The 13,332-nt window shown below is 39.1% G+C and overlaps 1 protein-coding gene across 1 annotated transcript in view; it reads right to left on the bottom strand.

Moving 5' to 3' along the window:
- The window catches only part of WDPCP (WD repeat containing planar cell polarity effector), a 278,021-nt gene that overhangs the window by 115,058 nt on the left and 149,631 nt on the right, over positions 1–13,332 (bottom strand). The window contains exons 11-12 of the mRNA XM_073339528.2: positions 4,215–4,403; positions 1,424–1,547 (exon numbers count right to left, since the gene is read on the bottom strand). Of these exons, the coding sequence (XP_073195629.1) occupies positions 1,424–1,547; positions 4,215–4,403 (313 nt within the window). The remainder of the gene's footprint in view (positions 1–1,423; positions 1,548–4,214; positions 4,404–13,332) is intronic.

Here is a 13,332-nt window from a genome sequence, read left to right as displayed (position 1 = left end):
AAAGCTTAGTCAGGGCCCCATGCCTCTGCATGCCTGATAGCATTTGGCAGCAAGCTCTCAAGTCAGAGAGGATATACCTTTCACCAGCAGCTACAAAGAGCACTATACGCTCACTTCGCAGCAATCTCTGAGGCATTCTTTCTGTATCTGCTCTGTGCAGACAAAATTGCCCAGAGCACCTCCATTTGGCCATTATAGCACTGCATCCTCCCCACTGCTTCTCTCTGACGAGCAAGGACCCAATTTGTACCTAACACCATAACTGTATCTGGCAATGAACTCGGTTGAAGGTTCTGTCCTTAAAGCATCATATTATAATGCTAATATTATGAAATTTCATCAATTTAGAAACAGTCCCTTGGCCTTTTTGTGGACTAGTTTAGTATAAAGATTATCCCTTTTCAGGCTTTCCAGTTTTAGAAGGCAATTATCTCTTTGCGTTCTGATAGAGGTTAAATTTTACCTTCAAAATAGTTGACAGTTCATAATTTTGCATATGCAGGGAGACATATAATTCTAGTGAGACATGGAAAATGGGTGCTTTCATTTTTAAGTATGTGAGTTTTATTCTCTCAGGCAGTTCCCTGTATAAAAATATGGTATAACATTCTTATTTATCATTGAGGCAAAGAATTTCTACCTTATTTGCATTAATTGAATAGCTTCTAAGTAAAAACCAGAGTAAAAATTTCAGTTGCACTTCTATGCTAACATATATAGCCATTCAAAAAAACCTAGGCCATTAATTTATTATTGATCAAAACTCTAGCAGTACATCAATGTTACAGAACCGCAGCTAAATTTGGTCTTGTGACATTTTGAAATCACTGTATGAATTACAAGTCACAGCTACATTTCTTTTTACTCCTTTAGTCTTGTGGCTGAAACTGAATTTAGTTTCTTAAACTGTATTGAAGGTTGTATTATTCAAATAATAACATGGACAGTAAGGTTGTGACCTGGAATATTATTTCTTAAGTGAGAAATCTGAAGGTGGGAAGAACAAAAGACTCAGATTTCCAGGGCTCAGAGCCAAAAATATCTTGGACCACACACTGCTCATTTGCATTTTTTAGCATCAATTAAAACTCAATGTTTCTTCCTAGTTTGTAAGCTATTCCAATTGTTAGTCTAAAAGCAGCCTGCCCATAAATCGCTCTGAAAGCATACTGTCTTCTTTCTATCAAATTAAAAGGGAAAGGTTGATTCATTTTAAAGTGTACTGATGATAGAAGACTTCTAAGTAGCACTTTATCTACAACATCACACTTGAAAGGAATGAAGTGCAAGCTAAATAAACAATGGGAATGAATGCATTTTTTTCAGGGGTGGTCCTTTTGGAAAATGTTAACCACATTAAAGTGGGTGGTTATTGAAATGTGCAATTAATTTGAAGTTAATAAAAGTTGAAGCTGTCATTCACCTGAGCAGGTGGTGGAAGAACCTTCTTGCATATCTGCTGATTGGGTCTCTGTATTCCAACACAGTCGTATCCAACAGGTGTCTTGTTGGAGTATAAAAGGCTCCAAGGCTTGCTTCAAGCTGTGCTGTGGAGTTCAAACACAGCAGCAATGAAACAAGTGAAACGGCTTCAATTACAACGGGGTGCTCATGTTTGCAGTCTGTCAGGTTTCTCAAACACAGATGAAATATGAACTTGTCACAGGAAAGACGAAATTAAAATATGACAGCTGGTACAAAAGCAAACCTGTGTATAAACTTTCACATGGTGTAGTGTTGACAAAGACTTTGAGCAACAAAAAGCTGTCAAAAGTTAAGTAATCTACAAGGAACCAACCTTTTGCCAGAGATGCATAATTAAAACAGTGACTCATAAGAACAATACAGTTTGAACAAGTTCGTCAGTAAAAATCAACTCCCAATTAACTCAACTTTTCTCTTTCCTACTAAAGAAAGAATAACAATGCTCACCTTTTCAGGGTTCACCACTGTGCGTTTGATCACTAGGTGGTCACCATAGTCAAGGGAGTTACACTGGTTTAAAATGATTTGTAAGGGAGAAGAAAATGAGCTCCTTCTTCTTCAGAAGAAGAATTTTTTGTGAGTCCCCCTTTCTTGACAATGGCACTTTGCCTTTTTATATTTTTTAACATAAAATGTATTTTTCTTCCATTATTTGTAATTATTTAAAGTGTTTGTGTCCTAAGTGTCTTGGTGGGGGTACTTCTTGGTGGGGATACTTTAATGATGAGTAACATTAACGTCGTTATATGATGTGATTGTTGTCTAGGAGTCAGTGCGAGGTATATGTTCCTAAGTATAGGGCAAATTGATTGATGAAAGTCTTCATCTTTCTCAAATCACTAAAAGAATTTGATACACTGGGACAGATTCTCCTCTCAAGGTGGATTTGCAAACCCCATTATTGTTAGGTGGAGTTGTGCGTGTGCATTAAAACAGTATATCTGACCCCTTATGTCATTAGGCAGACGAAATCTCACTGATTTACTGCTATTAACATTTGTTTGAACTAGCCATCTCTGTATTTAGTGATAATGGTTCTTTAGTTCTAAGCATAGATACATTTTATTTTATTAGGTTTGACAGCACTAAATGCTCTAATAATACAGCCTTATAAACATATGCAAAGTGTTAGTAAATTAGGTTTTGCATTATCTTAAATCTAAACAGTAAGATAAGATGAACCTTAAAGGTATTTTCTTTCAAAGCAGCAGTGAATTTAGATTAAAATTGAATATAGCAATGCTATTGTGAAAACAAGCCATACTCCCTTGCTATTGCTGTTTTCTTGACAGCATGTTTTGTACTTCTGAAATATGCCAACCTACATGGAATATGGGTAACTACTAGCACGGTTATAGATTCATTAGATAGCCCAGCTTGATGTTGAAATAAAATAAATAAAGATATAAATAAAGAAATAAAGATCTCAAAGATAACCGCCATACTGCTACAAATAAAAGGGCTCACTGGGTTCCACTAATAAAAAGAGAACAAATTACCATGTCAAATTTGTTAGATTCATATAGAACAAATCCGGGCTGGAATAAAATTCTGGCTGTTGTAAGACAGCATTAGGCAGCTGCATGGGGAGAAAATACACAGATATCTATTTAGAATGTGCATATTTTTATAACAGTTTCAAGGATAGCCTATTTTTTCACTGGTTACTTTAGAAGTGTGTTCTATTAAGACAAGATTTTACTGCTGTACATTTGTAGAGTGGAGGTTATGGTAATCTGACTCACATCTCATGCTGTAAAACAGGGATGGCCAACTGATGGTTTGAGAGCAAGTTAGGCAGCTTACAATTTTAATAAGATCTATAGCTCACCACATCCACTAGCACCAGCCTTTCTTCCCATAAAAGGTAAACCTGGTACGCAGCTGTATTCTTGCTGGGCCATGGCATGACACCTTGTCACTCAACTGTTGCACTCTAAATTTTGGAGTCTAGTGCATTCCAGTGCACAATTCAGTGGAAAGCCATCACACCAGGGTCCAGAAGAGATGAGGCTGAACCTTGAATTCAACCTTTCGTGTGGGGGATGTCAGGAGCCACTGCAGGGGACAGGGAGATTACAGTGAGTGGAGATGTAGTGGTCCTATGGTTTGCAGGAGATTCAGGGAATGTGGAAAGACAATGGATGTTGCATTGAAAGACGGTTCTTTTTGCAAATACCCCCAAACTGAACTAAATACTTCTGTCCCACCCCCATGACAACGCCCTTCCTTAATTTGGTGCCGGTTCTAAATATTGATATAAAATAAATATTTGACTTCTGTATTGGCCAACGTTAGTCACTGATTTTCAATGTACGATATAGCTATATAGATAGATATAGATATATAGATTGATATATAAAATTACTGTATCATATAGTTTCATATACATATCACGAAGATGACATAGATCATACAATATATATATTTATGCATGTGTATATATTATGTAATATATGTATTATTACACCTTCCTTACTATTAATATGAATTAAAATGCAATTTATACGTGTGTGCATAATCTTATTAAAATATCTATATAATAATGACATTTAATGACTATATAATAATGACATTTTATTGTAGAATAGCAAAGCGTAATTCTGACTAGTCAGGACCTAGTAAATACTGATCCTTCTTTTCAAAGCCAATATGTATTATCAAAATCATTCAAGTATAGATTTTAAAATATAAGTATAAACATTTATGAAATACAACCAAACTCTGACCTTCTCTCTCTGGTGTCAGCTTTTGTCTAAGAAGGTGATTTACAATGGCACTCATGCTTATGAAACACTGATGACCCATTGTGTCCCAGTTCATGCTGCTCAGGACACTAATCGCCTCATATATCTCATCATACCGAACATACTGGTGGATGATTTCCACAAGGCCCAGCCGTCCTCTTGTGATGGCACCTGTCACAGGAAATATTAAAGCCAAGGATAGTACCATAACATTGTAGATCAATAATTCTCTATTTTTCAGCAGTTACAAATATTGTTCCTTATTAATTCAGGTTTTAATAAGTAAATGAGTTTTATGTTTAAATATTATACAGTACATTTGTACAGCACCTTTTATCTAACATATCTAGCCTCGATATGCTTTACACTGTGCAGAAAACCCAACAGTGAAATGCACCAATGCACGGGGTGGGGAACATGGCATATGCTTACCGGCAATAGCAACACTATGTAACAGTTTATATTATTTGTTTATTTTAAATTATTTATAGGTTTTTATATGGTGCTCATCACCACAGTACCTGGACTCCTCACATATGTTGTTAAATTAATTTTCACAATGCCTCTTCCAGGTAAGGAGGTATTATTAGAGAAAACAGAAAGCAAAGAATAGCATAAAGTTTAGAGAAAGAGTTTCTTGACAACTTAAGTGAGTGCTTCTTGGACCAGCTAGTTCTAGAGCACACAAGAGGAAAGGCTATTATCAGCTTAGTCTTAAGTAACACAGAGGAGTTAATTCAAGAAGCTACAGTTGCTGAGCTACTAAGTAATAGTGACCACAATATAATTAGGTTCATCATCATCCTAGGAGGAGGTAAAGAACCAAAAGGTTACACACAGTGATAATAAACTTTAGAAAGGGAAAATTCAATCAGATAAGATGGCTAGTCAAAAAGCCCTTAAAATCAAAAATAAAGGAAATAAAATCCTTACAGGTGGCATGGATATTACTTAAAAACAGCAGTAGACACTCAGAAGGCATGCATTCCACCAGACAAAGAGGAAACTAGAAAGGTAAAGAGCAAGCCAATGGCAAGGTTCAAGAGGCTATGTGAACCAAACAGAAATCCTTCAAAATTTGGAAATCTGACCCTAGTGAAGCCAGTAAATGGGGGCACAAATGACAGCAGGCAAATATATAAGAGGGAAATTAGAAGGGACCAAATGGATTTTGAAGAGCAAGTTGTTAGAAGTATAAAAACAGACTTTTTAAAAAAAAGTATATTGGAAGCAGGAAGCCTACAGGTACTTTACCTCCCCCTATGATGTTGAACCAAACTGCAGCGTCTGAAGAGGTGGTGTTGGAACAAACCAGTAATTTAAAAAGCAGTACGTCACCAGGACAAGATGGTATAAATCTAGCAGTTCTGAAGGAGCTTAAGTGTGAAGTGGTTGAGCTGCTAACAAAAATATGCAGTCTCTCAGTAAAACACCCATTGTTCCAGAAGATTGGAGAGTAGTAGCTGCTGTATCTGTATTTTTAAACAGCTACAGAAGTGATATGGGAGATTACAGTCCTGGAAGCCATACATCTGTATGTGGTCAGTTGATTAAAATGATAATTAAAAATAAAATAATAAATGCCTAAACCATCATGAGATGATAGGGTCTAACCAACACAGTTTCTGCAGAGGAAAATCATGTTTCTCTAATATATTAGAGTTCTTTGAACATGTCAATAGAAGAGTAGATAAAGGAGAACCAGTAACAATTCTTTTAGATTTCAGAGTAGCAGCCGTGTTAGTCTGTATTCGCAAAAAGAAAAGGAGTACTTGTGGCACCTTAGAGACTAACGAATGTATTTGAGCCTAAGCTTTCGTGAGCTACAGCTCACTTCATCGGATGCATTCAGTGGAAAATACAGTGGGGAGATTTATATACAAAAAGAACATGAAACAATGGGTGTTACCATACACACTGTAACCAGAGTGATCACTTAAGGTGAGCTATTACCAGCAGGAGAGCGGGGGGAGTGCGGGGGGGACCTTTTGTAGTGATAATCAAGGTGGGCCATTTCCAGCAGTTGACAAGAATGTCCGAGGAAGCGGGGGGGGGGGAGGGGGGAGAAGAAATAGTTTTACTTTGTGTAATGACCCATCCACTCCCAGTCTCTATTCAAGCCCAAGTTAATTGTATCCAGTTTCCAAATTAATTCCAATTCAGCAGTCTCTCCTTGGAGTCTGTTTTTGAAGTTTTTTTGTTGAAGTATTGCCACTTTTAGGTCTGTAATTGAGTGACCAGAGAGACTGAAGTGTTCTCCAACTGGTTTTTGAATGTTACAATTCTTGACGTCTGATTTGTGTCCACTTATTTTTTTAACATAGAGACTGTCCAGTCTGACCAATGTACATGGCAGAGGGGCATTGCTGGCACATGATGGCATATATCACATTGGTAGATGTGCAGGAGAATGAGCCTCTGATAGTGTGGCTGATGTGATTAGGCCCTATGATGGTGTTCCCTGAATAGATATGTGGACACAGTTGGCAACGGACTTTGTTGCAAGGATAGGTTCCTGGGTTAGTGGTTCTGTCGTGTGGTGTGTGGTTGCTGGCGAGTATTTGCTTCAGGTTGGGGGGCTGTTTGTAAGCAAGGACTGGTCTGTCTCCCAAGATCTGTGAGAGTGATGGGTCATCCTTCAGGATAGGTTGTAGATCCTTGATGATGCGTTGGAGAGGTTTTAGTTGGGGGCTGAAGGTGATGGCTAGTGGCGTTTTGTTATTTTCTTTGTTGGGCCTGTCCTGTAGTAGGACTTTCAAAAGGTCTTTGACAAGAGGCTATGAAGCTAACTAGTCATGGAGTAAGAAGGAAGTACTGTCATGGATCAAAAACCAGGTAGGAGACAGAAAGCAAAGAATAGGATTAAATGGTCAAGAGGATGGAAAACTACTTTAGGGACTGGCTGCTCAAATCCAACCCATTAAAAACAGCATCATCAGGTTTCCATCTTAGCAATTCCGAAGCGAAGAAGATGGTGAATGTAAACTTCTGTGGCTAGGCAATCACTTACGATGCGAACCACTGCTATCTAGGAGTCACCCTCAATTGCAGCCTTACCTATCAACAATATCTGAAGCAGGTGAGTCATAAAACAAAGCGTTGCACCAATATCATCCAAAAAGCTAGCAGGATCTAGCTGGAGTTGTGATGCTTGAATGCTACGAATGGCAACACTGGTTTAGTTTATTCCACAGCCGAGTACTGTGCACTCACGGATACCCAGCTAAGTGGGGCTATGAGACTTGTAACTGGCTCCATGAAGTCCACTCCACTGCTTTGGTTCCAGTCCTTGCTAACATCTCTCCTCCACCATCCGGTGAGAGATGGCTACATTGTGTGAGTACAAGAAAGCTCTTGGTAACCAAAAGCTCCTACACCATGACAACCTTGTTCTCCCTCCTTGCACTCGCTCTAAGTCCCACCGACCATTCTGAGTAGTTGGAGAAGCCAACTTCAAATCCATAAGACACCTGGTAGATGAAATGGGCAGGCTCTGATGTAAACAACAACCACCTCATAGATGATCCCACCATCGAACTGTCTGGTTTCTTGCTGTGCTGAAGACAGTGGGACAACCATAAACTATATTAGAACATTACGTGGAAGATGCGTGCACCTGATATACACATGAGGAATCAAGGATTCGCAATAGTGTCAATGTGGAGACCTCCAAACCATCAAATACATTGGGAACATTTTTTCATTTCCAGAAGGTATTACACACATGCACTCTGCATCTCCTGAAGTCCTCACATGGATTTCAAACCTTTCCATTAACTTGTTAATGTTGCTATTTCCATACAAAAAAAAAGAATGGTCAATGTGCATCATGGAAAAAGGTTTACAGTGGGATGCTCAAACATCCTCACTGTCCCCTGTTTAATATATTTATTAATGATCTGGAAAGGAGGGTGAGCAGTGAGTTAGCAACATTTGTAGATGACACAATTATTTCGGTTAGTGAAGAACACAAAGGACTTTTTGGTTAGTGAAGAACTTCAGAGGGACCTAACCAAGCTAGGTGAATAGGCAACATGATGACAAATGAAATTCAATGTCATGAATGCAGAGTAATGAACGTTGGAAGGAAAAAAATGTAAGTAATTCATATACCTTACAAGGTTCTAAATTAACTATATCAACTCAGAAAAGGGAACTGGGAATCACAGACAGCTCAATGAGGACCTCCGTTCGATGTGCAGCTCTGGTTAGAAAAGCAAACAAAATGATAGGACGCATAAGGATGGGGGTTGAGAACAATGAGGAAAATACTATAGTGCCTTTATGTAAATCAGTGGTGCAGTCTCTTCGAGAATACTCTGTGCAATATTGGTCATCACATCTCAAAAAAGATATTGAACAATTACAGGGGGTTCAGAGAAGGGAGGCAAGAATGGTTATGGAAAAACTCATGAAGAGAAATTGAAAGGACTGGGGTGGTTTACCTTAGAAAGGAGACAACTAAGAGGGGACATGATAAAAATATATAGAATAACAAATACTATAGAGAAGGTAGCTTGAGAACTTCTGTTCTTATAAGGTAAGAACAAAGGGGATATTCAATGAAATTGGAAGGTGGCAAATTCAAAACTGATAAAGGAAACAGTTTTTCATAAAATGTGGAATTAGACCATGGAACTCATTGCCACAGGATGCCATTGGAGCCAAGAATTTAGCAAATTTCAAAAAGGGATTGCACATTTATATAGATAAAAAGAATATCTGGTACTTAGAATAGCTAACGCTCACAAAGATTTTGGAAGAGATATTAAACCTTGTGTTTCATGGCTGAAGGCAACCTCTCTTTATTGGAGATTACAATGAAACATAATGTGGTGGGAAGATTATCCCGCATCTGCCTACAGCCGGGTTCTTGCACCTTCCTCTGAAGAATTCTGTGATGGCTCCTGCAAGAGATGGGATACTGAACTAGATAGGTCATGGGTCTGATTAGGTATAACAGTTCTTATGTAACTAGAAGGAATTCTTTTAGGTAGGCCAGCATACCTAATTCTTTTAGGTAGGCCAGCATATAAATATTGGGCTTGGAATTATACTAGGACATTATGAATTTGGGATCCCCTGACTTTAAAGGAAGTTGGATCAAGTTCTAACACTATTAGAGAGAAAGTGCTATGGGATCCTCTATGATCCTACAGTAAACAGTCAGAGCCTCCACATTATGTGTCAAGCACAAAAGTTTCCTCCAGCTCAGCAAAATCCACAATTTGAGGTCTTTCTTCAGTATTTAATTATAAAGAAGAATGTGACCCTGTGAGACAATATGAAAGAGTGGCCGCTTCCAGGATGCCTGCTCATGCCCTCAGGGTGGCCCTGCATGCAGCCCCTTCCTCTATTTCCCTCTTCCAGAGTCCCCAGTAACTCTGCACAAGCTTTCCAAACATAAATATTCCTTTGTGAGTTAATTTATTACAAAAGTCACACAACCATAATCCAGAATCAAATCCCAACAGTCTGTCAACACACCAGGTACAGCTCCGGCACCTCTCACTGCACTCAGGCTCTCAGGTACGGCTCCAGCATCTCTCACCATGCCTCGTCCCAGCCCTTCTTGCTGGGGTATTCTCTGCCCTGGTTCATTCTCAGGCCTGGCTCTAGTTCCTGGCTGGAGACAACAGCAGTCTCATCCATTCCCCAGCCGTCGGTCCTCTCTGACCCTCGGGCTTCAGCTGTCTGGCTCAGAGAGCCAGCAGGCATCTTCCTTTTCAGCCCTCTCTGGAGGTGACTTTCTGGCCTGGGAAAAATTGTAGGTAATCCCTTGACTGCTTCACTGTCTTCTTTCATCAGCCTGATCTGGCGCCACTGCTCACTAGGGAACTGTTACTGCTCCCTCCTTCAGGGGAAATCTCTTCCCTGAAGCTCTGAGCCCAGCTCTGCTCTTGTTCTGAGCATTCATTCGGGCTCTCACTTTCTCTGGGTACACCTATACTACAGAGACTATACCAGCATAGCCCCATAGTGTAGACCGAAGGGGGATTGCTGTCGGTGTAGGAATAACCAACTCCCGAACAAAGTTAGCTGTGTCAGCAGAAGCCCTCTTCCACCCGCACAGCTGCATCTACACTGGGGGTTATGTCGGCATAGCTACGTGGGTCGGGGTGTGTGGGGGTTTTTCACACGCCTGACCGACATAACAATGCTGATATAACTTTTCAGTGTAGACCAGGCCTCACTCTCAGGATTCTAGATTCTGCACTCTCCCTTTACTTTGGCTTGTCTCTTATTTTGTAACACCCATGGGCAGCCCCACACTCCTCATTATCCCAAACTAGCACTCACCTGGACTGGAACAGAAAAGTGGGGCCTGATTTCATTTAAAGGGCCAGCTATCTTTTTACAGACACCAACACCAATGCACCTTTCAATTATAGATAAGAATTGCTGAAAATCAGAGTTAACATACCTATCAAAATGAAATAAACTGACCATCATGCTCCCCACTGTAAAAGAAGATGATTTATGTATAATTCTTGTTCTCTAGAGGTTGAAGTTATAAATGCATTCCCAATCCCGGGTCTACACTTTTGCACATGCCCAGAATGCTCCAGCAAATAGCATTCTATATTATAATTGACTAGCCAGCTGATCACATCAATGTGGCTACCTACAGCATATATGCACTATGACTAATATTCTCAGCTGTGTACCTCGTTTGAATACTAGGTCCAAATACTGTGTACATTTAAAACTGTTACCTAAGACCTCAGATGTCTGGTCAGAGTTGATGGTTTCTGCCATGAAACAGTATATTTCTAAAATATCTCTGAAATCTACTAAGAGAATATATTGTCAATTTTTTCCATGTAAAGGAAAAAAGGAAACTAAATTTATTTTAAGATTATCACAGATGTTCCAAAATTGTCACCCAACCCCAATTTTAAGAAAAACATACCAGTAGGAAAGAGAAAACTGACCCCAAGAATTGCAGTCAAAGACACAAAGGATGGCAAGGAGAGAACCTTCTTCCAGTGGAGAAGAGCAGAGACAAGCTGCAGAAAACCATATCTCACTAAAACTTTCCTAAATTCAATTGTGGGTGTAGTGTGCACAGGCATACAAGAGCAAAGAAGCAAGAAAGCTGGAAAATAGGTATAGCCAGATGTCAATGACCAGCCAGTGGCTTGGAGAACCTGGTACGCCATGCTTGATGTTTTCAGACCATTTGAAAGGCTTTGTTTGCTAAAGAGAATAAAATAATGCCTTTTTTAATTTTTACAGTATTATTTAAAGAAAACACATGCTTGCCTATTAGATTACATTTGACACTTGAATTTATAGTATGGGTACTTTCTCTGTGTAATTGCTGTTTTTACATTGACATAGTTTATACATGCATATTTCTGGTAATGATAGTATCTAATTGTTATGGTAGTCATTCTTCATTAGTGTTTATAGTATATTTTAAAGTATTGCACAAGGTAAGTAATCTTGATGTTAATTGCGAAGGGAAGATGAAGATGTTTGTTTATATGTTAATGAAATCTAATGTAGTATACTATGTCTCTAGGACAAGATTGGTATCATTATTGCCCTGAAACTTTATTCTTTTTGTATAGATCTGCTGATTCTAACATATTGTATATAAAAAACCCATAATAGCCACATTATTTACAGATATTTAGAGCCAAATACAGGGAAATTCTTGCTATAGACATTGATTCAGCAGGGTACTTATGCACAAACGTAACTTCAGGCATGTATGCAGTCTCAGAAACTACAACTGCATCTTTAAACTATCCTGTTATACACACACATTGCTGATGGGAGGTTCCCAGTAGCGTGTCCTAACACAGCACATTAGCTATTCCACATAGGCATAACACAGCAAGTTAATGATAGCTTTGAGTGCTGAATGTCTGTTTTTCTGTCACACACCTCTAATGTATTTTTTTATAATTAGTATGTATATTAATTATTAATTAACAGAGGCCTTAAAAAACTGCAGATCTCAGCAACGAAGAGTGACTAATCAGTGCAGTATTTCACCTTGTTAATGTGGCAAGCAGAGAGAAAGCTAAGAGAACACTGAAGCAATAGAGGACTTTATATTATGACTCGCATAGCTGACTATGTGGGGGAACACCATGGTCTTCTATGTAGAAGAGATTTGACGGTAATATACAGAATGAATTTTAAAATGTGATAACTTTCCACTGTGGAGGTCAACATCTTCCCATTTGGATGCTTGACTTCTCTTGAGTAGTGCGCTTCCAAGCGACATACTGGGAAAAAGAGGTGAGAGCCAACTCATTGCCTAATTGATTTAGGAACTGTGCCCAGGGAGACTGTCCAATTAAGTTTACAAGCTGGCAATTAGCAGGAAGGCCTCTAAGTCCCTGCACTGAGCGCCTGTTTGCCTTAGTAAGAACATAAATGAGCTAGAGATAGGAAGGGGAAAGCTGTGCCTTCTGGAAAGCTGTCGTGAGTAGACCTCACAAGGGAGGACTGAAGAAAAGCAAGGTATTCATGGGCAGAATGCCTTCTGTTTGACAGGTCACCAGGTAATTTAGAGGTTTATTTTTTTAAATGGACAACATGCATAAAAACATCAAACAGATGCTTTCATTAGTGTTCTGCCTGATGTTTTACAACCGCTAAGCCCTATTGGACACGGTGGAGCAGCATTATCTCGTAATAAATGGCAATCTACAAACATTTTTCTTGAGTACTATTTTTGGATAACAGTGACAATCAGGCCAGCTCTTTTTAAACAATAAAAATACGGCTAAATCTGACATTTTCCTGGTTGCTAAAGCCACATGGTATCAGTTTACCGATCTGTCATTACACCTTGAAGACTGTTTTATCTGAATCACTTTTAGTGTCGGCTTTCACTTTCAGAAACTATTTGCTCAATTAAACGGAGGTTTTCAGTATTTTTAATCAGTCTCTTTTTCTTTCCATAGAAGGATACTTGAATATCATTGAGGAACAGAGATATCATGGACAGACTTGTCAAAAAACTCAGGGCTAGAACCACCAAGGTACTTAGGTGCCTAACTGCCTCTTCAGGTGCCTACGCCCAACATTCAGATGCCACCGACATTCTCAAAACCACCACTCAGCTGCCACCTAACCC

The sequence above is a fragment of the Lepidochelys kempii genome, chromosome 3 (assembly GCF_965140285.1).
Source record: "Lepidochelys kempii isolate rLepKem1 chromosome 3, rLepKem1.hap1, whole genome shotgun sequence".
Classification (NCBI taxonomy): domain Eukaryota; kingdom Metazoa; phylum Chordata; order Testudines; family Cheloniidae; genus Lepidochelys; species Lepidochelys kempii.
Note: the sequence above shows the minus strand (reverse complement) of the source record. Positions and strands in the feature narration are given on the sequence as shown.